Genomic DNA, 25,248 nt, shown 5'->3' with positions numbered 1-25,248 from the left:
CTCAAGATGCACACCAGTAATGTGTTTTATTTATTTATTGCATTTTTATAAAAGCTGTTTAATTATCCTAATTTAAGGCCTAGTTCTGGCTTAAGCTAAACCCTGTCTGTGAATCAAAACCTATATGTTTTGAAGTCACCGCCAAGTTTTTGTTTTTAAAGAATCACTTGTTTTACTTCAATATAATGTTATTTTCCTGTTCAAATAGTGCGGGGGCAAAAATAATTTTTATTTGCATGTAAACTGACAGATGTTGTTTACTTTGAGTGACTTTTTGATTCAAAACCATATTAATTGCAGCCCTGTATGTTCTCTGATTGAAAGGAGTAAGAAGCAGGATTGATTTGATAATGTTTCAATGTTAAATAAGTGATTTAAGTTGAAGAAATGTTGATTTTTATGACAATTTTTCATCATTGAATCAATGTTATTTCAAGGTGCAAATCTGACGAAAAATCAATGTTAAACTTCAACATTAATTCAATGATAATTTGATTGATGCATCAACATTGATGTTGATTCAGTGTTGGTCTGCTATCCGGGTAGTGTTTCATTATTGTTATTGCTGAAGTGTTGACCTTACTTCTCCTGCATCATATTCTTCATTCAATTTGTTTACTGTACAGACATGAATTTACACTTCCTTCAGCCTGAGGTAACAAAAGTAACACATTTGAAAATCTGTCAGAGATAAGCAACTCTTTATCGTGCATGCATCTGCAGGTAAATAGGCTACAATTTCTATCTATGCATGCATCCATAATAACAGTATGGGGCCAGTTTTTTGAAGGGGTACCGATGAACGCTCCTAGCACACAGCACAGGACTGCTGAGGAACTTCAGCTTGGCAGCCTAGAGCATGTAAAGCGCTGATGGTGAACGGAATGTTTGTTTTCTGGTTTCTAAGGGGTGGAGCGAGCCTGCTCCTCACTTCTCCACTTCTCCATGTGTGTTTTCCCTGCAGTTCATTTCTCATCCTCCCTGCTGACGTCTGACTTCCGCATTCCTCGCTCTTCCCGATCAGGGATCAGCGCTCCAGACTCGAGCTGATGCAACGATTCCCGCTCTTCAAGATCTACTCGCGACCTCCGGCTGACGTCACAAAGGGACTCCACTCGTTCACCTCGAGACCAAAGTCAGGTAAGAGCGCAACTTTGGCAACTTTTGCACGGCTTCGAGTCCGGCCGCTGCGTTCCTCAGTGGCTGCGTCTCAAAGCGCGGAGAGCCGCCTAGACGGAGCGCGTTTTTGCGCATCTCAGGCGCGCAGCAGCATTTTTGGGCATCGTGAGAGGCTTCGCGCCTGAGATGCGCTAAAATGCTGTGTGTGTAGGGCACTCGCTAGGTTTTGAGACACGGCCCAAGTGTGTGCAAGCACAAAATGGCACATTGCAAAATAAGTAAGGTGGGCATTTCATATTTCAACAACAGCAGTGCATTCTATTGCTGTAGCTGCACACCGAAAGTGCAACTTAAACAGCTCTTTATTTCCAGATTTGAACGTATTTCACTTGGCCGTATTCATCTCTAGTTGTAGCCTACACAGGGAATGTGCACTTCCTAATATACCGCGTTAAGGATGATGATGATGATGATGATGGGACAGATGGTCTCAACACCGCTGTAAGCTAAAGTTCATGTTACATAAGAGAAACTTCCGCTTTGAGATCATTGAGTCACTGTAGGGCGTGGTGCATATATGCACATTCATATTTTGATTATCTTTACATTATTGTTTCTCATTAATTGTCCGCAGTCACTGTGCAGGCTCGCGAGATGCTTGTGTGGAAATGGCGCGTGAATACTATAACTGCACACGAACTTTTTAAAATTCAAATATATCCAATATAAGAGGTTCACAAATATTCTAGGCTTCTGTAAGTAACACAAGTGTGGGATCACTAGTGAAATGCTATTTTGCATTGTTCTAGTTTGATGGAAAAAATAAAATAAAAATGGAAAACAATAATAAAAGTTTGAGTGAAATGTTACATTTGAATTTGAGAATGTCTGTTTAGTATTTATTGTGTTTATCTTTTGCTTTAATGTTTTAAAACATAAGATACAGCATTTAGTTTGAGATGATCCGAAAAGCATCTTGAACCTTAAGGAAAGCAAGATTTCAAACAGAATTAAAATGATTTTTTGGGGGGTATCTGTGGTCTCTATTTGCATTTGATGTCAATTTAAGGGCCTGGGGCGATGCTTTCTCCTTGAGGTCACTGAGCATGTCCAGTGCAGTTGGATATCCGTTATCTGAATGTGAGATTGGTGTTTCTTTAATCTATTTAAAACATGATCTAAAACTTCAGTGCTGCAAATGTTTACAACAAAGTTAAATGAACTGCGGTGCTCTTTGTAGATAAACAATGCACAGCATGCATTTTCAGTTGTTCAGAAAAGGGTTTCAGTTCCACTCAAAAAGAAGTGGGCGATAAAATCTGGAAGCAATGTGTGAAACTGCTTCTGATTGCATAACAGTGCTATTATAACTGCATGCATAATGCAATGAAATGACACTGACCTTTACGGCGCTGACGAATGTAGGGATGTTGAATATGACACACAGCTGTATGCAGTGATCTGATCAACAGTAACTCCACACAGATACATGAACAGACTGGCCTTTAGAGTGCACAAACTCTCACTCATCAGCTTTGGGATTTCCGAACTAGTTTTGGGGAAAATTTGTGGAACGGATCTGAACATGTTAAATGTGTTAAATAGAGCTAAAAGCATACAATAATGTTGCATTGAAATTCATTAGTTTTAGTCTTGTTAAAATTGGAGAATATTTCATTTTGGCCAAATCCAATTGTAAATCTTTGACTGATGTTGTTGAGCACTGTACTGTAGAAACTGGTAGCATTATTGTGTGTCCATCACTTCTGCTTGTATTATTCTCGTTTGGTGTAGTGTAGTGGAGAGGGTATAGTTAGTGTTTAAGCGTGAAGAAGCAGAAGCAGGTTACACTTTATTTTGATAGTCCACTTTAGCATTCTACTAACTATAAGTAACTTTGTAACTACATGTCAACTAATTCTCAGAGTAGACTGTTAGGGTAGGTTTAGGGTTAGTAGAATAAGTTGACATATACTTGCAAAGTTTCTCATAGTCAGTATGTTGTATGCTGTGGATCCATCAAAATAAAGTGTTAGAAGATATTAATCAGACAGTCTACTAATACTCTAATGACTGCTAGTTGACATGGAGTTGCAGAGTTACTCACTGTTAGTAGAATGTCTAAAGTGGACTATCACAATAAAGTGTTACCCAGAAGCATCCTGCAGTGCGACACTCTACACTTAATTAAACTCATTTATACTAAATTAATTTATGCAACAGAATCAAGCATCTGAAATGTGTGGTTTTTTTTCAGATTTATTTAAAGCACATACATATACTGTATAAGAACACGCCATATCATGTTTTAACATATTTAAAAAACAATTTAAACTTGATTTGATGATTATAAAAGGTTTGCTTTGTCACTTTTGAAGCTCTGATTTGCAGTCACTTTAATAATTAGAAACAGAGGAAAAGTGACTCAGATGTTATGTCTCAGAAAAGCTTTACCTTGTAAGATTAAATTAACCTCACGAATGGCTGATTTGATGTCGTACAGAGGCAGAAGTAGCACTGCAAACATTATGCACTTGAGAGATTCGACTTTCAATTGATTCCAATAAGAAGTTAGTATGTTGTTATGCTAAAAATATGATACTCTGGTAAGCATGTAAATGCACAGCACACACAGATACAGGCTTTAAATTACACTGGACCATTTTAACAACACTTGTTACAACGACTGAACCTCTTATTAAACTCCTATTAACTCTTTTATATATAGTTTCAAAAGCTGAACATCATTTCTCTGTTATTGTATTCATTTTGCTTGTTGTTCATATTATATTTAGAAAAACAGCATGATCAAATCCCATTCTTTAGTGTGTTACGCTGCATTCCTCCCTGGATCTTTGCTGAACTGCTGTCCACAATAACGGGGCGATCGATCAATTAGAGCGACACATTATCTGTGATAATGGAGCAAAGTATTAATATAAGATGAGTTAACGGTGGCAGCGGAGAGAGCGTTAGCGAGGACGGTGCTCTCAGGCTCTGAATTACGCCGCTCTATAGGACTTTCCAGTGCAAATCTAAACAAAGAGAACAGTGTTGTATTCTGTTTATTTTTCCAGATCCTTCATGCTGTCATTCCCTCAATACATACTTGTCTTGACTGGTTTGTATGAAGTTTTATTTGGAAGTGTGCTAAAAGTTTCAAAGATGGTGAATTTTACGGTGGAAATCGTTTTTCCATTGGGGCTTTCAGTGAGATGGCTTGTGTTGATGGAGTGAGTGTGTGTGTGTGTGGACAGAAAGGCAGCACACCTCATACACCTTCTGAAAGCCCAACAGGCTCACGAAACACACTTGATCACACGCTCCTGATTAATATATGGCAGAAATAAAGACTGAAGGGGGGTTTGAGTTAGTTGTTCAGTTTGTATGGAATATAAGATTATTACTGAATACTGCAGTGTGCACTCTGTACAGATTACTGTATTGTAATTTATTTAATCAGTTTTTTTAATAATCAAAAAATGTGAAAAAGTTGTATATAATATATAGGGCTATGTTTATATATATATATATATATATATATATATAGATATATGAATAGTTTATTTGCAAAAACACATAACAGATAACCGTTTTTTATTATGTTATCAAGTTTTTATTGTGTTAGTTAGCTGTATTTTATTTTTTTGTTATTTTTTACCTAATCAAAATAGCCCAACTGCAGTTTTTTACAACATGATACATATATATATATATATATATATATATATCTATCTCCAATTCATTGTAGAATTATAAACTTTACACTTTTTAGATTTATTTAGTCATAGCATTAAATAATGAAGATAACAGGTAAATGAAATCCAATGAATATATAATAAAGTGCCTCTCAGGTTATTTTTTTCTAGCTGACTAATGAGTTTGCAGACATTGAAAGTCTTTCCTGAGGTAAATGTGTCATTACATGACATTGTTTAATTACAAGTTGATTTACTGCCGTTTTTCTGCAGTTGAAACACTGATTGATTCATGATTTTCTTTAAACTCCTTCTGAACTGAGGCACTACAGCGATCATTACGCCACATTAAAGAGTGTCAAAACCACATTTATTGTTTGTATTTAATAAGATTGACAGCATTTGAGATTGTTTTATAACAAAAGTAACAAAGCACAAAGTTTATTGTGATTATTGGATGACAGGTGTGCTACAGATAATGTTTAGTAAAGTTTAATCCCCACATTAACTGAAAACAGCACAAACTAAAAGATCTCGAAGATTGATTAACAACAAGAAATCTATATAGTAAATCCAACAATAGCAGCCTTCCACACATCTGACATGTTCACCTGTTATGGTTTATCTGCGTTGTGGGAACAAAATAGACTCTGACAGTGTCAAAACAAGCCATTGATTAAGCGCTGCACCGTTTCAACTGAAACTTAAAATACATTTCCAGCCGAATATTATTGGTTGCTGTAATTTGGTGCATCATAAGGTCTCAGTCCTTTCATTTCACACATTTGATCATCCGCCTGGCAGAAGTTAAAAGTAAAGTACACTACACCTCAGGTATCAATCCATGACAGAAATGATGCATGACTAACTACGTGTCCGTGTTAGTAGCCTGCTTGGGGTTAGGGATTTGTTTAAGTGACTAACCCTCGGTATGAGCAATGATTGCTTGCCTTAGCAAAGACTAATTAAACTTCCTCTGAGTCAGAAGCGTTGTGTGTGTCGTGCAGCGGTTCACGTATGGCAGTGATTTCTTGTGTCATCGTCAGGCTGTTTCTTCAAAAAGAGCATTTATGTAGTTGGCTGTCACGAATCCTGACCATGCACTTCCGTTCACTAGCCACCAGAGGTCACTCGTTCACCACATGGACTCATACACAGCTGTTCACAATGATCACGCCCACACCTGAGAACCATCTCGCAATCACCATCACCCAAACACACACTATATAAACCATGGACTTCCTCAGCATCGGGGCCGAGTATTGTTAGCGTATATCACTTGCATAGCGATAGCAACTCTACAGAGCCATTATCATAGTCTTAGTCTTGTCTTGCCTTTGTTTCCTGGATTTACCCCTTTGCCTTGCCGTTTGGACTCTGGTCGCTCCCTGTTTGGATTATTGCTCTTGACTCTGGATTATCTCTCTGCCTTGCCCCTTTGGATAATGTTCGCCGATCGTTGACCCACGCTTGCTCCACGGATTGCTCTGTCTTGCCCTTGCCATACCTGTTTGCCCCTGTCTAACCCTGCCTGTTTTCTGACCATGTTTTAGTAATAAAGCCTTGCATATGGATCCGCACGTCTCACGTCTCGTCAGCCCCGTAACAGAATACTCGGCCACACAAGGATCCAGCAGCTTTTCCAGAGGACATTGGCCAGGTATGGACACTGCACGACTGTTGTTAACCCTCGAGCAGGGTTTGAGACCGCTCGAGGAATACATACAGGAGTACTTAGACCTCGCCTATTTTTCTGATCTGCCAGACTATGCACTAATAGACTTTTTTTGTGAGGGCATTAATCAGCCGCTCAAGTCTCAGTTAATCCGCGAGGGTCCCCGTTCATCTCTCAGTAAATTTATGGACTATGCTTTGCTGTGTGTGGGCTCTCCGTTCACTGTGGGTGTCGCGGAGGAACACGGCACCGCACTCACTCACAAAATGGCGGCAGCAACAGCACCCCTTCACGTCATTCCTGCCAAGCCAGAGTCTGCTCACGTCATGCCTGCCAAGCCAGAGTCTGCTCACGTCGTCGCTGTCAAGCCAGGGTCTGCTCACGTCGTCGCTGTCAAGCCAGGGTCTGCTCACGTCGTCGCTGTCAAGCCAGGGTCTGCTCACGTCGTCGCTGTCAAGCCAGAGTCTGCTCACGTCGTCGCTGTCAAGCCAGAGTCTGCTCACGTCGTCGCTGTCAAGCCAGAGTCTGCTCACGTCGCCGCTGTCAAGCCAGAGTCTGCTCACGTCGCCGCTGTCAAGCCAGAGTCTGCTCACGTCGCCGCTGTCAAGCCAGAGTCTGCTCACGTCGCCGCTGTCAAGCCAGAGTCTGCTCACGTCGCCGCTGTCAAGCCAGAGTCTGCTCACGTCGCCGCTGTCAAGCCAGAGTCACACCACGTCTCCGCTGTCAAGCCAGAGTCACACCACGTCACAGTGCTCCAGCCAGAGTCTGTCACACCCAAGGATTCAAGGTCGGTCCTTCGAGTTCTGATATCCAGTGTGATGGACCCACCACTGATGTCGGTGCGAGTAGCTGGCATTCCCAGGGCCTCAACCTTGGCTATTACAGAGACTGTTCCCCTGACCTCAGTGCTTCCCGTTATGGCGGTTGCCATTTTGAGTGTGTGGGCTGCACACTGTGCTCCTGAGGCCTCTCCTGTCCACGAGTCTGCTCCAGTGCCTCCAGAGGTGGCGGCTTCTGCTGCAGAACCTCCCGAAGTGGTGGCACCCGTCCCTGAACTCGCTGTCTGCCCTGTCACGGCCATGGAGGCCGTTCCTGACGTCACTGTCTACCCTGTCACGGCCACGGAGGCTGTTCCTGAACTCACGGTCTGCCTTGTCACGGCCACGGAGGCCGTTCCTGACCTCATGGTCTGCCCTGTCATGGCCATGGAGGCCGTTCCTGAACTTACGGTCTGCCCTGTCACGGCCACGGAGGCCGTTCTTGAACTCACTGTCTGCCCTGTCACGGCCATGGAGGCCGTTCCTGAACTCACTGTCTGCCCTGTCACGGCCATGGAGACCGTTCCTGAACTCACTGTCTGCTCTGTCACAGCCATGGAGACAGTTTCTGAACTCACTGTCTGCCCTGTCACGGCCATGGAGACAGTTCCTGAACTCACTGTCTGCCCTGTCACGGTCATGAAGGCCGCCCCTGAACTCACTGTCTGTCCTGTCACGGCCAAAGAGGCCGTCTGTGAGCTCACGCCCTGTCCTGTCACGGCCAAGGAGGCCGTCTGTGAACTCACGCCCTGTTCTGTCACGGCCAAAGAGGCCGTCTGTGAGCTCTCGTCTTGTCCTGTCACGGCTAAAGAGGCCGTCTGTGAGCTCACGCCCTGTCCTGTCACGGCTAAAAACGCAATCTATGAATCCTCGTCCTGCCCTGCCACGCCCCCTGAGATCATGAATGCTCTCCCTGTATTGTCTGTCTCTGTTTCCCCCAGATCTCACACTCTGCCATGGTTTCCTGCCCAGTCTGCTTCCTGGCGAGGGTCTTCTGCTCAGGTCTGGTGGTCCTCTGCCCCGCCATGGTGGTCTTCTGCTCGGGTCTGGTGGTCATCTGCTCCGCCGTGGTGGTCTTCTACTCCGGTCTGGTGGGCTCCTGGTCCGTCTACTCCGCCCTGGTGGGCTCTTGCTCGGGTCTGGTGGTCGTCTGCCCCGCCATGGTGGTCTTCTGCTCGGGTCTGGTGGTCGTCTGCTCCGCCGTGGTGGTCTTCTACTCCGGTCTGGTGGTCATCTACTCCGCCCTGGTGGGCTCCTGGTCCGTCTGCTCCGCCCTGGTGGGCTCTTGCTCTGTCCTGGTCTCCGGTTCCGCCTGGGTGTCCTGCTCTGCCGGTTCTGCCTCAGTCCCCGGTCTTCCCACTTCCTCACGGACCTGGCCCTCCATCCCTCCCCCTGTTCCGCCTCCGCTCCACCGCCCTCCTGGACTATATAGGAGCGTCTGGAAGCCGCTCCTTGGGGGGGGGCTATGTCACGAATCCTGACCATGCACTTCCGTTCACTAGCCACCAGAGGTCACTCGTTCACCACATGGACTCATACACAGCTGTTCACAATGATCACGCCCACACCTGAGAACCATCTCGCAATCACCATCACCCAAACACACACTATATAAACCATGGACTTCCTCAGCATCGGGGCCGAGTATTGTTAGCGTATATCACTTGCATAGCGATAGCAACTCTACAGAGCCATTATCATAGTCTTAGTCTTGTCTTGCCTTTGTTTCCTGGATTTACCCCTTTGCCTTGCCGTTTGGACTCTGGTCGCTCCCTGTTTGGATTATTGCTCTTGACTCTGGATTATCTCTCTGCCTTGCCCCTTTGGATAATGTTCGCCGATCGTTGACCCACGCTTGCTCCACGGATTGCTCTGTCTTGCCCTTGCCATACCTGTTTGCCCCTGTCTAACCCTGCCTGTTTTCTGACCATGTTTTAGTAATAAAGCCTTGCATATGGATCCGCACGTCTCACGTCTCGTCAGCCCCGTAACATTGGCAGTGTTAGGAAGTAACTGGTTACATGTAACTAAATTACTTAATTTACTGAGAATAAATGTCTAGTTAAATTACAGTTACTTATGAAAATGTTAATGATTACAAAGGGGGTTACATCTGATTTTTTTTTTCACACACACCCACATACAGATTTAACTGATTTCTTGGTTGCACTTTATTTTATAGTATGTGTACTTACAGTGTACCTAGCTAAGAAAGCTCTGATAATATAAGGTAACTACATGGGGTAGGTTTAGGTTTAGGGTAAGTACCTGAGCGTGCTCTGTCTCGCCACGGGACTGTGCCTTTACTGCGGATATAGGGAAAACCGCTCGTGCATGGGCACATCAAGTTCCGGTCTCCGCCGATCACTCTGCAAGTAGGCTGTCTTCTTTAGGAGAGGATTTCCTTTCTGGTACTGGAGGGACCCACCGTCAATATTATCCTGGGACGCCCCTGGCTATCTCAACATTCCAGTCAGATGGGATACCAGCGAGATCCTCCTATGGAGTAAAACTTGCATCCAAAACTGTCTCTCCAACTCCACCCTGGTTAGTAAAGTGAAAAAAAGTGAAAGTGAAGTGACATGTGGCCAAGTATGGTGACCCATACTCAGAATTTGTGCTCTGCAATTAACCCATCCAAAGTGCACACACACAGCAGTGAACACACACACACACCGTGAACACACACCCAGAGCAGTGGGCAGCCCAGGGAGCAGTTGGGGGTTCAGCGCCTTGCTCAAGGGCACCTCAGTTGTGGTATTGAGGGTGGAGAGAGCACTGTACATTCACTCCCCCCACCTACAATCCCTGCCGGCTCGAGACTCGAACCCGCAACCTTTGGATTACGAGTCCGCCGATCACCATTAGGCCACGACTTCCCCATTTAGTAACCTGAAGCTCCAAGTTCATTTTACCCTAGTGGAAACCCCCGCACCTCGTGAGGTTCCGACGATCCCATCTGACTACCTGGCGTTCCAGGATGTGTTCAGCAAACAGGCAGCCACGAAGTTACCACCGCACCGGCCTTGGGATTGTGCCATCGACCTGTTGCCTGGAGCTATACTCCCCAAGGGTCGGGTATACCCCCTTTCCATCCCAGAGCGCAAGGCGATGGAGGATTATATCAAGGAGGCCCTTCAACAACAGTTCACCTCGTTCGTATCCAGGAAGGCGACGAGTGGAAGACGGCGTTCATTACCCCCTCAGGCCACTATGAATATCGGGTCATGCCGTATGTCCTTTCAAACTCTCCGTCCGTCTTCCAGGGGTTTGTGAACGAGGTGTTCCGGGAGTTGTCATCGTGTACATATCCTGATCTACTCCCGGAACCTGGCCGAGCATTGCCATCACGTGACGCAGGTGCTACGCCAACTCAGGAAACACCACCTCTACCTGAAGCTCAAGAAGTGTGAGTTCCACCGCCCCATGGTCCAGTTCCTCGGCTACATCCTTAGTGCGAATGGGACCCAGATGGACCAGGGGAAGGTCCAAGCCATCCGGGACTGGCCCCAGCCTCATTCAGTAAAGGAACTTCAACGATTCCTCGGCTTCGCAAGTTTCTACCGGAGGTTCATTCTGAATTTCAGTCTCCTCTCAGCCCCCCTCACTTCCATGCTCTGTCAGAAACTCAAGTCTCTGTCCTGGAACTCTGAAGCTCGAGCCGCCTACAAGAAGCTCCATGAGTCCTTCTGCACTGCTCCCATCCTCTCACATCCCGAACCCCAACTCCCATTCATAGTGGAAGTGGATGCCTCCACCACCGGCGTGGGAGCAGTGCTGTCTCAATACCACGGACAGCCTCCCCGACTCCACCCTTGCACTTACTTCTCCAGGAAGCTTTCCCAAGCGGAGCGGAACTACGATATTGGAAATTGGGAGCTGCTCGCCATTAAACTGGCGCTGGAGGAATGGAGACACTGGCTGGAGGGAGCTCAACACCCCTTTACGGTCATCACTGACCACAAAAACCTGGAATATCTCCGAAGTGCTAAGAGGTTAAACCCCTGGCCGGCTCGCTGGGCCCTCTTCTTCACCCGGTTCCGGTTTTCCATCACGTATCGTCCCGGAGATAAGCATGTCAAGGCAGATTCCCTCTCACGTATCCATGTCCCCGACGAACCCTCCACACCTGAACCCATACTCCCTCCAGCCGTCCTTGTGAGCCCCATCCAGTGGGCCCTGGATGAACAGATCTGCATCGCCTCCATCACCAAACCCGCTCCGCTGGGAGGCCCAGAGGGCAAAACCTACGTGCCCACCTCCTTGAGGACTTCCCTTCTGGGCTCCCTGCATGCTTCCCCGGGCTCTGGACACCCAGGCAGCCAGCGTATTCTCTTGCTCCTCCAAGCTCAGTATTGGTGGCCCAGTATGTCACATGATGTCTCCCAGTACGTTCGTGGATGCTCAGTCTGCACCATCTCCAAGACTCCACATCACTTACCCGCCGGAAAATTTGTCCCATTACCCATTCCACGCCGCCCCTGGTCCCACGTCGGAGTCGACGTCATCACAGATCTCCCCAAGTCAGGAGGTTATACCTGCATACTCGTTGCAGTTGACAGATTCTCCAAAGCCTGCAAGTTAATTCCCCTCCGGGGTTTACCCACAGCCCTCGAAACAGCTGAGGCCCTCTTCCATAATCTCTTCCGCACCTTCGGCATCCCAGAAGATGTTGTCTCCGACCGTGGGCCACAGTTTGTCTCCCGTGTCTGGAAGGCATTCTTCAAACTCCTCGATGTCACCGTCAGTCTCTCCTCAGGGTATCACCCCCAGACTAACGGCCAGACTGAGCGGAAGATTCAGGAGATTGGGAGATATCTCCAGGCCTACTGTCACGAAAACCAGCACAGCTGGAGCCGCTTCCTCCCGTGGGCAGAGTATGCACAAAATTCCCTCAAGCAAACCACCACCGGCCTCACCCCTTTCCAGTGCATACTCAGCTACCAATCCCCTCTGTTTCCCTGGACAGAAGAGCCCTCTGACGTTCCAGCTGTCGACCACTGGTTCCGAGCGAGCGAGAGAGTTTGGGACTCAGCTCATGTCCAACTCCAGCAGGCAGTGCGGAGACACAAGACCTTTGCAGATGCCCGTCGGTCTGCCACCCCCGTCTATCGTGCTGGAGATAAGGTCTGGCTCTCCACCCCGGATCTGCGTCTCTGCCTGCCCTGCCGGAAGCTGAGTCCCCACTATATCGGCCCCTTTTCCATTGAGAGGCAGATAAATAAGGTCACCTTCCATCTCCAACTCCCTGCACGGTATCGTATCCATCCAGCATTCCATGCCTCACTCCTCAAGCCTGTCTCTCCCTCTGTCACAGAATCCGACGAGCCTGCAGTACCTCCTCCTCCCGAGATCATCGAGGAGCCCCTAGTTTACAGGTTGCAGGACATCTTGGACTCTCGGCGACGGGGTGATTGCCTGGAATATCTTATTGACTGGAAGGGATACGGGCCAGAGGAAAGATCCTGGGTGGCTCGGGACGATGTGCTGGATCCCTCTCTCCTGGCCGAGTTTCACCAGAACCACCCTGATCATCCCACACCCAGAGGCCGTGGCTGACCCCGTCGCCATAATAGGGCGTCAGGAGCCACCCCTGGAGGAGGGGGTACTGTCAGAGAGAAATTAAATGATCATAATCTTAATTCAAGCGATGAAGGATTTTGAAAGTGACAGTAATCAGTGTTGAGCTCTACTGCAAGGTTAACCCTGCCTGCTTTACATGTCTGGAAATGATTAAAAGTTGAAAACATTAGAAATAAAAAATGCTGGGTTAAATACTTACAAACCCAGCAAGTTGTTGTGACCAACCCAGCCTTCTGGGTAGTAATAGCTGGGTTTGTCCATATTTTACCCAGTGCAGGGTTGTATTTAACCCAGCATTTTTTAGAGTGTAGAAAAGTAATTGAATGTAATCAATTACATTACTTGGTAACACTTTATTTTAATGTGTCCTTGTCACATGTGTTACATGTACTATTGTGTTACTATTATAATAACAATTAATTATGCAAAATTACATGCAAGTAACTCTAAACCAAACCCTAATCCTAACCCTAACCATATAGTAAGTACATGTAGTTAATTAATATTACTCAATACTTAAATGTATAATTACACTGTAACAAGGACACCTTAAAATAAAGTGTAACCCATTACTTTAAAAAAAAGTAATTGAAATAGTTACACTACTTATTACATTTTAGGTAACTAAAACTTGTAACTGGTAACAGTTACCGGCAAAACTGGTAACATGTAATCTGTAACCTATTACATTTCCAAAGTAACCTTCTCAACACTGGTAGTTGTTCACTCTCTGTAGTTCATCAGGAAGCGTGACTCGAGCAGACTATGAGAATGCTCTCTCAAAGCTACAGAATGCACACTGCGTCTGAAAGGTTTTGATTTGAGGAGGACTTATGTAGGCCGATGACATTGTCCTGTTCTTCTGCGGCCACATTCCTCTCTGCTGACACGGAGAACAGTGCGCAGATTTGGACGAAGGAAACATTGGTAGCGGGCGGATCTTGGCCGACGTGCTCTGTCTTCTTTCCACAGCTTAAAGGAGAATGTGTCTGGGTCTAGTTTTGTGCCTCTCATAAAAAGGGGAAAAGAGCAGCTTCTCTTGCCAAGGGTCTGTAAGTGCTCGTGTTCTGTACATTTGTCAGATGTGGAGAGAGAGATTGGATATCTTACTTTATGGGCAGTGCATGGGCACAATGGACATGTGTGTTATATACAGCATTACTGTTGGTTAACTAAACAAATATGTTTTTTGGGTTAATTCTTTATTATTGTCTGATAAAGTCTGCATAATGGATTCCAGTGACAGATGCGTATTTGAGCCTGATGCAGATTGGTTTGTTTTTCAGCACTGGTGGTGTTGCAAGGGTGACTTTTTTCCTAGCGAAGATAAGTTGTTAAATCATGCATTTAGAAACTTTGCATCACTTTTGGATTCTTTTTGAAGGTGATGCGTGTCAGGTTTTTTAGTAATAAAATACTTTCTTGTATTCCAGCTTAATTTTACTATAAGGAAGTCTTCTGATCGTTTGACTTTCTGAAGAGTGTAATACTTGCTGACAACAAAGTGTATCAATGAACAATAAGCGGTGTTAGATTGCAAATTATCTTGACAGTGGTTTTTACAGGATTTCATTGCCACAATAACTAGTGCCGCACAGCTTGGTAATCTAGGTAATAAACACAACTAATCCAAATAATTATTACTTCCACAAATGTGGCCAATTTTTTGATTAAATGACCCTGTGTGCTGTGTGTGATGATTTCAGGACATGTATTTGTAAAGTAATGTGGAGATGCTTGTAATGTTTATCATTCTTTTGCATAAGATATAGCGATTGACCTCACACAATATATTTCTGTATGTAATTATTCAGGATTTAAACAGGAGTTAAATCAGAAATTATTAAAAAGTAGAATATATTTGGGATTATTAGCAGAAATTAATTTGAATACAATATGATCCTCTAATACTATATAGATAAAATTCATAAATCTGTATTCAAAATAAATGGACTTGTAAACAAACATATTCTGATAAGTCTTGTCTGTCAGCTGATCTGATGTTTGCTACTGTAAAATGAACATAACTCTCCATTTTCAGTAAACAGGATAAATTCTTCATGCTATATAAATAACCAATTATAATTGAATGGGTAATGTGCTTTCTTTTGTTCACTTTATGAAAATTTAACAAAAAAAGTATATATGTGACCCTGGAGCACAAAACCAATCTTAAGTAGCACAGGTATATTTGTAGCAATAGCCAAAAATACATTGTATGGGTCACAATTATCAAATTTTTCTTTTATGCCAAAAATCATTAGGATATTAAGTAAAGATCATGTTCCATGAAGATATTTTGTAAATTCATTACCGTAAATATATCAAAACTTAATTTTTGATTAGTAATATGCATTGCTAAGAACTTCATTTGAACAACTTTAAAGGTGATTTTCTCAATATTTAGATTTTTTGCTCCCTCAGATTCCAGATTTTCAAATAGTTGTATCTCAGCCAAATATTGTCCTATCATAACAAACCATACATCAATGGAAAGATTATTTATTCAGCGTTCATGTGATGTATAAATCTCAATTTTGAAAAATTGACACTTAAGACTGGTTTTGTGGTCCAGGGTCACACACACACACACACACACACACACACATATATATATATATATATATATATATATATATCACAAGTAGAAAATGACTTTTTGATACAGTGTTTCATCAGAACAAATATTTGTTATTGAAATGGACAGTATAAAAAGTGTCACTGGTGCGGTATCTTTTCAAAAGGCTAATATAGACTAATATATACTTTTAAGGTACTAATGTGCACCCTTTAGGGTAAATAAGGTATAAATGTGTACAGTACCTTTTGAAAGGGTGCTGCTACAGTGACAGCTTTTGCACCTTTTTTCTGATAGCTTATAATAAAATTGTGTGTACACTGAATATCTGCAGGCCACAGTATTTTAAAGAGCTCTATATGTCTTTACCAGCTAGTGATATGTAATAGTGACTATTAATCATGATATAATTGCGATTACTTTGATACAAATACAGAAAAAACTGAAATTAATTGTAAAATATAAATACAGAACAATATGAAATGGATGAGAATTAGATTATAGAGGTTTGCATTAGAGGTTCTGAAAAATGCTTTCTAGGCTTTCTAGTCTTCTCCTCTCTGGTGTTATGAGCTTCCAACCTCCTCCTGAACTTCTGAAAACATCACAACTATCAGGAATCAGTTAAAGACACCAGCATTTAACCGCTCCACAACTCCAATCCAGTGCTCCAGTTTCTTTCTCTGCTCTGCATTTGTCCTCTGCTTGAGCCTGTTTCCTAATCTAGCTTTCTAATAAACTTGGCATTGTATACTGTGAATATTGTTGGCTCTATGACAGATTGCTCTTGTTCTCCTATTGTAAGTTGCTTTGGATAAAAGTGTTAGCTAAATACATAAATATAAATGTAATGTAAACTTGTTTGAATGAACTGATTCAATTCTCTGATTCATTTGCATCATCATTCAAAAATGCAGTGGCATATTTGATATATTCAAATATGTTAGTAAAAAATGTTGAGATATATGCAGAATATAATCTAAAATACATTTTGTAGTGATACAGTATGTAATCAAACTCTAACTTCAGTCAGAATTATTCTTTAATAATTCTGAATTATAATTTACATTTCAAAAGACAAGTTGTCTCATGATGCCTCTGCTCTTTTCTGCAGCTGTGGTCACGGGCGTTTGTGACATGATGCCGGGACAGATACCGGACCCCTCTGTGACCGCCGGCTCGCTGCCCAGTCTGGGCCCTCTAGCGGGCATCTCTGCCACCACACTGACTGAACACCTGAAATACACCGACCTCTGCAACCTTGGGGCCATGCTGTCCCCTTTACATCTACTGGGGAAGCTGGGTAAGAGGACGCTCCCTATTAAAGCCGAGGTGAGCACATTTCATCCTTTAGCTTGGGGAAGAAATTTAGGGGCATCTTTAGGAAAAAGCGCTGTTGTATTATCAGTATGTGAGGCCTGTTTCTTATATGCATCTAAATGATTCATCTGCAGGAAACCCAAAGCCGATAGCAGAGCTGTAAACTGATTTAATCATCTGGATTTAGTCAGTTTTATTAAATGGAAAGTGCTGTTTGCGTGCATTATTGTTCAGTCCATTATTTGATATTGCTTTCTGAACATCTGCAGTACATGTAAAAATATATATATTTTTCAAAACTGTAAATAAAACTAAGATTATTAGAGTGCATTTTAGAAGAAAATACTACTTCAGTGTTTCTGCTTTAGAATTTCATGTTTAAGTGGTACTTGCCGTTTCCTTAGTATTGTGAAGTTAACTAGAAATTTCTGAATGAAGTTACAAAGTAAATCTTACATCACATTTTTAGTATGCACATCTGGCACAATACTGTGCATTCTTACCAAACTGCAGTGACTCCATCTAGTGGAGAAAAAGTGACTGTTCAAACAAAAGACTGAATTAAAAAACTGTGAATTTAGGTAAAACACAAATGAAACATTAAAGCAAAGTAGAAAAATAGAGTGTTTAGTTGGCCCAACCATATCAAGCTATTTTTACACAGTGACAAGAAGAAAAAAAAAACTCCACAATAAGCCTTATTGATACAATCACAAGAAAACCTTTTTTTATAGATAAATAAAATACCTCAAATGCATGAAATACTTCAGCACCAGAACAAGCAGTACAAATGTTTCTGTACTGTTTAGCTAATAACTTAAAGATGCAGTGACACATTTCTACAAACCTGATGAAGAAACAAACTCATCCTAATGTTGGATGTCCTCAGAGGATATTTTTAAGCAAACTTTCATTCAAGATGTAGATGATTTGTAGAAATGTGTCTCTGCGTTAGTGTCTCTGCAATGGATGCTCTGCAGTGAATGGGTGCCATCAGAATGAGAGTCCAAACAGCTGATAAAAACATCACAATAATCCACACCACTCCAGTCCATCAATTAATGTCTCGAGAAAACAAAGGAAAGAAATCTTGAAATTGCTTTTGCTAAAATAGTCTGAAAATCTGGCTAAAGTCCATAATCCATAATAACCCTTCCTCAAGTGGAAAATTCATCTGGTCTGAATCAGGAGAGAAAGTTTACAGTCAAGCAATGGTTTGAAGTTAAAAGCGTCTTAATGATGGATTTGTTTCAGCTTTTGTGTTCTCCAGATGTTAAGTGATGGACTGGAGTGGTGTGGATTACTGTGATGTTTTTATCAGCTGTTAAAATAAATATGTTTGATATCTAAATGTTTGACTTTTCCCGAAACTGGGAATAAATAAGAATCGGAATTGATAAAATTCAAATGATACCCAACCCTATCCATTGGTGAGCAAGTGATGGAATGACACATTTCTCCTGATGAAGAAATCTGATGAAGAAACAAACGCATTTACATCGTGGATAGCCTGAGTAAATTTTCAGGAAATTTTAATTTTTAAGTGAACTATTCCTTTAATGCAGACTGATTGAATGTTATTTAATGAAGAAGTTTGTATTAAACCCCATGACTTGCATTATTATTACTCACTTCCGATGAAGGCTAAAATGTTGCTGCAGGTTACACAGGCATTTCATCAATTAATTCTTGCATTTCACAATCTGATGGCAAACAGGAAGCTTTTTCACTCTAGAATTAACAGGTTTTCAATGTCTTTCCTTTTTTATTTGACTCATATAACATATATAAATAAAGCCCAACCAGAAATGCATTATCATTAGCAACACTGATGTAAAATGTAATGCAATGTGACTTTGTGGTCAAAAAGTATTTAAGCTGTAAATAATCAGACTGCAAAAAAACTGTTTTATAAATTCACCAGCAGAGAGAAATTTGCTGTTCTTGTTCTTTTTACTCTTATTTAATTATTATTTATTTTTATATTGAATGCAACTTCCTTGAATTTAAAGGTGAATTGAAACTTGGTTTCCTGAACAAATGAAGTACTTTTTTGGCACATATTCATTTTGTAGGAAATGTAGTGTATAAAAACCTATAAAAATAATTAATTTCCTTAATTTTCTTATTTTGCTGTTGCCGCTCATATAGAAAGATGAAGAGGAAGAGCGGAGGAAAAGAAGGCGAGAAAAAAACAAAGTAGCAGCTGCAAGATGTCGAAACAAAAAGAAAGAAAGAACAGAGTATCTACAAAGGGTAAGTCGTCTGTAAAAGCCTCAGTCAGTGTTGGGGAAAATTACTTTTGAAAGTAATGCATTACAATATTGCGTCACTTCATTTAAAAAACGTAACTAATTGCGTTACTTTGTTACTTTTTATGGAAAGTAATGCATTATGTTGCTTCTTTGTCACCCTGCAATAGACTTGCTTGTTTATTTTTAATAACAAAAATCCCAAAAGTAATTTTTTTGGCACCTAAGGGCCCTTTCACACCTGTGACGAGCGTCCCGAAGGATCATCAGCGTAGGCCTGGAAACAAGCGAGGAACACCTGCACATCCTCATCACAGGCTGATCGGTCACAGCTGCGGCTCATCAGGCGGCGGCTAGATAAGCCACGCAAGCCCCACACACAGAGAGAGGACTCCATGAGACCAAGCACTAACTCGCCATCTCATTTCTCCCACAGACAGCAGCGTGTGACCGACCTGCCCCCCTTGGACATTACACGGACTCACAGCACTGGGAAAAGAGGAAGAGAGCAGTCACCGCACTGGAGCACTCCCAAGGACCTTTTTTCCCTGCCTTGCACTTCACACCGCCTCAATAAAGCCACCCTTCGGGGCCTTTAACTTGCCTTCCTTGTCGTGTGATTCCTCACCCCGTTACACTGGTGAAGAATGCAGGCAGATTTGTGAGGAATCACCGACAAGCGATTTCCCTGACCTCATCTTTTTTTTTTCCCTGTTTTTTTGTTATTCAGGCGAGCGCTCCTCCCCTCACCATGGACGAAATCCTCCAGCGGCTTGCCGAGGTTAGTATCCGCCAGCAACAAATCATTGAGCACCTCGCCACCCATCAGGGAGAGACGGAGCAAGGGCTCGTGGCTTTGCAAGCCGCCGCTCAACGCGGTCCACTGCCGGACCCTCGAGTGCAAGCCACGAAATTGCTCCACAAAATGACCCTGCACCACGATGTGGAAGACTACCTCCAAATGTTTGAGACAACGGCAACCTCTGAAGGATGGCATCCCGACGACTGGGCACGGGCGCTGGCTCCCCTGCTGACGGGTGAAGCTCCGCGCACGTTCTTCACTCTTCCCACAGCCTCCGCTGACCAGTATGCAGAGGTTAAAAAGGAGATCCTCGTCCGCATGGGATTATCCCCTATCTGTGCCGCTCAGTATTTCCACGACTGGGAATATAAGCCCCGTCTGCCCGTCCGCCGAACTTACGCGACTTGCACAACATTGGCTGCTCGATGGGATGTCATCAGCCAGTCAGGTGGTGGAACGCGTGGTGATAGAACGTCTGCTTCGAGCCCTTCCCCGCTCCCATCGACAGGCAGTTGGGATGAGGGGCCCATGCCAACAGAGGCTCCCGCGCTTCCCACACGGACATGGCTGGCAGGCTGCATTGTACACCGCGATCTACCGGCTGGGGCTCCAGAAGTGGAGGTTCGGGCAGTGCGGTCAGTCTGGTGCAGTCTAACATTCTCGCTCCACGGATGGAGTGTAAAACCTTCCTCCCCATCAACTGTGTCCACGGGGACACCCGACAAGTGCCCGCCCGCAGAGTGACCATTTCGGCCATATCCGGCACCTGGCCCATCGAAGTCGGGGTCGTGAAGGACCTTCCCATGCCCGTGCTAATCGGGAGAGACTGGCCCGGGTTTGACTGCCTGCTGGGCACAGCGACGCAGCCTGCCAGCCGTCGAGGGGAACGCCGGAGACGGAGGCCCAGGAAAGGACCTCGCCAGTGCCCCGTCCTTTTGGCTTCGGACAGCGGGAGAGTTGGTGAGTCCCACTCCCAAATCACTAACCTCTTCTATGATGTTTTCCAGCAGGTGACGGGAGGGTGATCATTCGGGAAGGAACAGCGAGAAGATGACAGGCTGAAGCATTGCTGGACTCAGGTCCGAGTCATTGAAGGCAAGGAAGCTCAACCTGCCCCCCATCCTCTCCCACACTTCGTGGTCCAAAACGGCCTGCTCTATTGGGTCGCCCAGCGGAGGGGGGAGGAAAAATTATTGTTGGTGGTGCCACGCACGAAAACGGAGACCGTATTGGAACTGGCCCACTCACATCCCTTGGCAGGGCACCTGGGAGTGGCGAACATGGTCCAACGAATCCGCGACTGCTTCCATTGGCCGGGCCTCGAGGCAGAGGTGAAGAGGTTCTGCCAAGCCTGCCCCACCTGCCAAGTGACGTCACCCAGGACACCTCCCCCCAGTCCGCTGATACCGCTGCCCATCATCGAGGTGCCCTTCGAGCGCATCGGGATGGACCTCGTGGGGCCGTTGCCTAAATCTGCCCGGGGACATGAACACATCCTGGTGATTGTCGACTATGCCACCCGGTATCCAGAGGCAGTTCCCCTTCGCAAAGCCACCGTGAAAGCCATCGCCCAGGAACTCTTCCTGCTCTCCAGCCGAGTCGGCATCCCAGCGGAGATCCTGACCGATCAGGGTACCCCCTTTATGTCCCGGCCAATGGCTGATCTCTGCCGGTTGTTGTGGGTGAAACAGTTGAGGACCACCGTCTACCATCCACAGACCGACGGTCTGGTTGAACGCTTCAACCAGACCCTGAAACAAATGTTGAGACGAGTGGTCGCGGAGGACAAACGCGACTGGTACCTCATGCGACTGGTACCTCATGATCCCCTATGTCCTCTTCGAGATCCGCGAAGTCCCCCAGGCCTCAACTGGATTCACCCCCTTCGAGCTCCTCTTTGGCCGACAACCCCGCGGCCTCCTGGATGTGGTGAAGGAGGCCTGGGAGCAACAGCCGGCAGCCCATCGCTCGGTGATCGAGCACATCCGCCAGATGAGGGAGAGGATCGACTGGGTCATGCCGTTAGTCCTGGAACACCTGACAAAGGTGCAGCAGGCTCAACAGCGCCACTACAACCGGGCAGCCCAGACACGGGAGTTCCAGACAGGCGACCGAGTCATGGTCCTAGTCCCCAATGCGGCCTGCAAGTTCCTGGCCTCCTGGCAGGGGCCTTACATGGTGCTGGAGAAAATTGGGCCGGTTACCTACCGTGTCCGGCAGCCAGGAAGCTCTACCACATCAACCTGCTGAAGAAGTGGTTCTCGGTCAGTTCTCTGTGTTCTCATCTCTCCCTGGGCAGACCAGCGTCATCCAACACGACATACGGGCGCCACCAGGGGTCGTCGTCAGGCAACGGCCCTACCGTGTCCCTGAGGCTCATCGGCAGGCCATTGAGGACGAAATACAACAGATGCTGAAGTTAGGGGTGATAGAACCATCACGCAGCCCGTGGTCCAGCCCGATCGTGATGGTCCCGAAACCAGACAGCACCCTCCATTTCTGCAACTACTTCCGCCGTCTCAATGAGGTCTCTGAATTCGACGGATACCCCATGCCTCGGGTGGATGAGTTGTTGGACCGACTGGGAAGGGCCCGGTATATCTCGACGTTGGACCTCACCGAAGGTTACTGGCAGGTACCCCTCTCTGATACTGCAAAACCTAAGACTGCTTTTTCCACCTCTAGTGGCCACTGGCAGTACCGGACCCTTCCCTTCGGCCTTCACGGAGCACCAGCCACGTGCCAGTGGATGATGGACATCCTGTTGCGGCCCCATCAATCTTACGCCGCCGCATACCTGGACGATGTGGTAATCCATTCCGAGGTATGGGAAGACCACCTGGACCGGTTACGGAGGGTGCTTTCGGAGCTACGGAAGGCTGGGCTCACCGCCAACCCTCGCAAATGCCACCTTGCCCTCTCCGAGGCGAAGTACCTGGGTTTCCAGGTTGGCCGGGGGTTAATTCGGCCGCAAGAGAAGAAGGTGGAGGCGGTACAGTCTGCCCCAAGGCCCGAGACCAAAACCCAGGTACGAGCCTTTCTAGGGTTGGTGGGATATTATCGCTGCTTCATCCCTAACTTCTCCTCTTTAGCCGCCTCCCTGACAGACCTGACCAGGAAGGGGCAGCCGGAGAAGGTACTGTGGACACCAGCAGCGCAGGAAGCCTTCCAGAAGGTGAAAGGGGCCCTCACCTCGGAACCAGTCCTCCGAGCCCCGGACTTTAGCTGCCCCTTCCTGCTGCAGACAGATGCCTCCGACACAGGACTGGGAGCGGTCCTGTCACAGATCCAGGAAGGTGAGGAGCATCCTGTCATTTACATTAGCAGGAAGCTGACCCCAGCCGAGAGAAACTACGCTGCGGTGGAGAAGGAGGCCCTGGCCGTCAAGTGGGCAGTCCTGGAGCTGCGGTACTACCTCCTGGGCCGGAAGTTCACCCTGGTCACTGACCACGCACCCCTTCAGTGGATGGCCCGCGCCAAGGACACCAATGCCAGAGTGACCCGATGGTTCCTAGCGCTCCAGGACTTCCACTTCGTTGTGCGTCATCAGACTGGAGCCGCCAACGCTGACGGCCTCTCTCGGATCTGGGCAGCTTTCACAGGTCTGTCAGGGGTCACTCCCCACCCACCCCCTAAATTCCCCCTACTGCCTAATATTATCAACAGGACCAGGACGACGCTTAGGAGGGGGGGGAGTGTGACGAGCGTCCCGAAGGATCATCAGCGTCGCCCTGGAAACAAGCGAGGAACACCTGCACATCCTCATCACAGGCTGATTGGTCACAGCTGCGGCTCATCAGGCGGCGGCTAGATAAGCCACGCAAGCCCCACACACAGAGAGAGGACTCCATGAGACCAAGCACTAACTCGCCATCTCATTTCTCCCACAGACAGCAGCGTGTGACTGACCTGCCCCCCTTGGACACTACACGGACTCACAGCACTGGGAAAGGAGGAAGAGAGCACTCACCGCACTGGAGCACTCCCAAGGACCTTTTTCCCTGCCTTGCACTTCACACCGCCTAAATAAAGCCACCCTTCGGGGCCTTTAACTTGCCTTCCTTGTTGTGTGATTTCTCACCCCGTTACACACCTAAAGTGAAATGAATAAGCCTCAGGCTGAAGGAAGTTTCTCTCAACACGGGACAGATGTCAGCAAATAAATGTAACTGGCGTTATTTATTTTAAAAAATTAATATACAAGTCATATAAAAAAAGATATTGTCTTGTAAATTTAAAAGTAATGCATTACAATATTGCGTTACTCCATAAAAAGTTACTAATAGCATTACTTTTTATAGAAAGGAATGCATTACTTTACTTTTGTGTTACTTTTTGTCACCTGGGCTCCAATATTTTCTTGTAAATTTAAAAGTAATGCATTACTTTACTAGGAACTTAAGTAATCTGATTACATCCCTTCCTTGCAATGTGTTACTACCCCCAACACTGGCCTCAGTTCTGTATCAACATTTAGCAGGAGTGTATTAATGTGTCTTCAACTCTTCACTGAAGGAATCTGAGCGTCTAGAGATGATGAACTCGGAGCTGAAAGCACAGATCGAGGAGCTAAAGCACGAACGACAGCAGCTCATACTGATGCTCAATCGTCATCGGCCCACCTGCATCGTGAGTACAGACAGCATTAAGACGCCTGAGAAAGAGGCCAATCCTCTTCTGGAGCAGGTGGAGGCCAAATGAGAAGGAACCACACATTTCCATGTTACTGTTTACAGGTCAGCTCGTCTCCAGCTAGCTGAAGCACTTGGACATTTTAGGGAAGAGAGAATGGCATCTCTGACCTGAGAGGTTGGAGTTTAGAGACTAAACAAAGCAAAAAGAAAAACACACGGATGGCCTGTGTGTTGGCAGTTGCGAAACTTTGTGGGATATTTTTTTTTTACCAGTTTGTTGGTCATAAAGTGCCTTATTTGTTTTAGTCCATTTAGTTTTTTGTCTGTAGGTTGTTCTGAATTGATGAAAACACTCATTGAATGGTTGGACATGCATGTTGTGGCCTCGCCATGTTAACTGGATGATTCTTCACGGACTGTCTCAAGGTTTATTCACCATTTGCTGCCTTCAGTTGCGTTTTTTTGTTTTTTTTCTGACGCAGGCGTCATGTATGCACATATGTATGAACTGTTTACATCTTGCCAATTTATTATAGTTATCTAGTATATAAATATATATATGATTTTTATACTTCATGTACATGGACTTATCACTAGATGTGATACATTTTATGCAACAATTTCATAACCTCTATTTCTGTGACTTATTCAATTTGTTGTATAGCTGTGAAAACTGCAAACTATTATTAAATAAATGATTTCCAAATGTTATTTTGTAATACTCAGAATGTTTGGAGTTGGTCAACCTGTAGCCATTTACTGTAAAACT

General features: G+C 45.2%; 1 protein-coding gene across 1 annotated transcript; it reads left to right on the top strand.

The window, feature by feature from the left end:
• Positions 1–823: 823 nt before the first annotated feature.
• On the top strand, positions 824–25,196 carry LOC306886089 (jun dimerization protein 2-like). The gene is made up of 4 exons (XM_079442965.1): positions 824–1,140; positions 16,586–16,803; positions 18,943–19,047; positions 24,361–25,196. The coding sequence occupies exons 1-4, from the start codon at positions 1,050–1,052 to the stop codon at positions 24,544–24,546; spliced, it is 600 nt and encodes a 199-aa protein (XP_079299091.1). The 5' UTR covers positions 824–1,049; the 3' UTR covers positions 24,547–25,196.
• Positions 25,197–25,248: the final 52 nt, after the last annotated feature.

This window comes from Barbus barbus (assembly GCF_936440315.1).
Source record: "Barbus barbus genome assembly, chromosome: 20".
Lineage (NCBI taxonomy): Eukaryota > Metazoa > Chordata > Actinopteri > Cypriniformes > Cyprinidae > Barbus > Barbus barbus.
The sequence above is the reverse complement of the archived record's forward strand: the minus strand, read 5'-3'. Positions and strand labels throughout refer to the sequence as shown.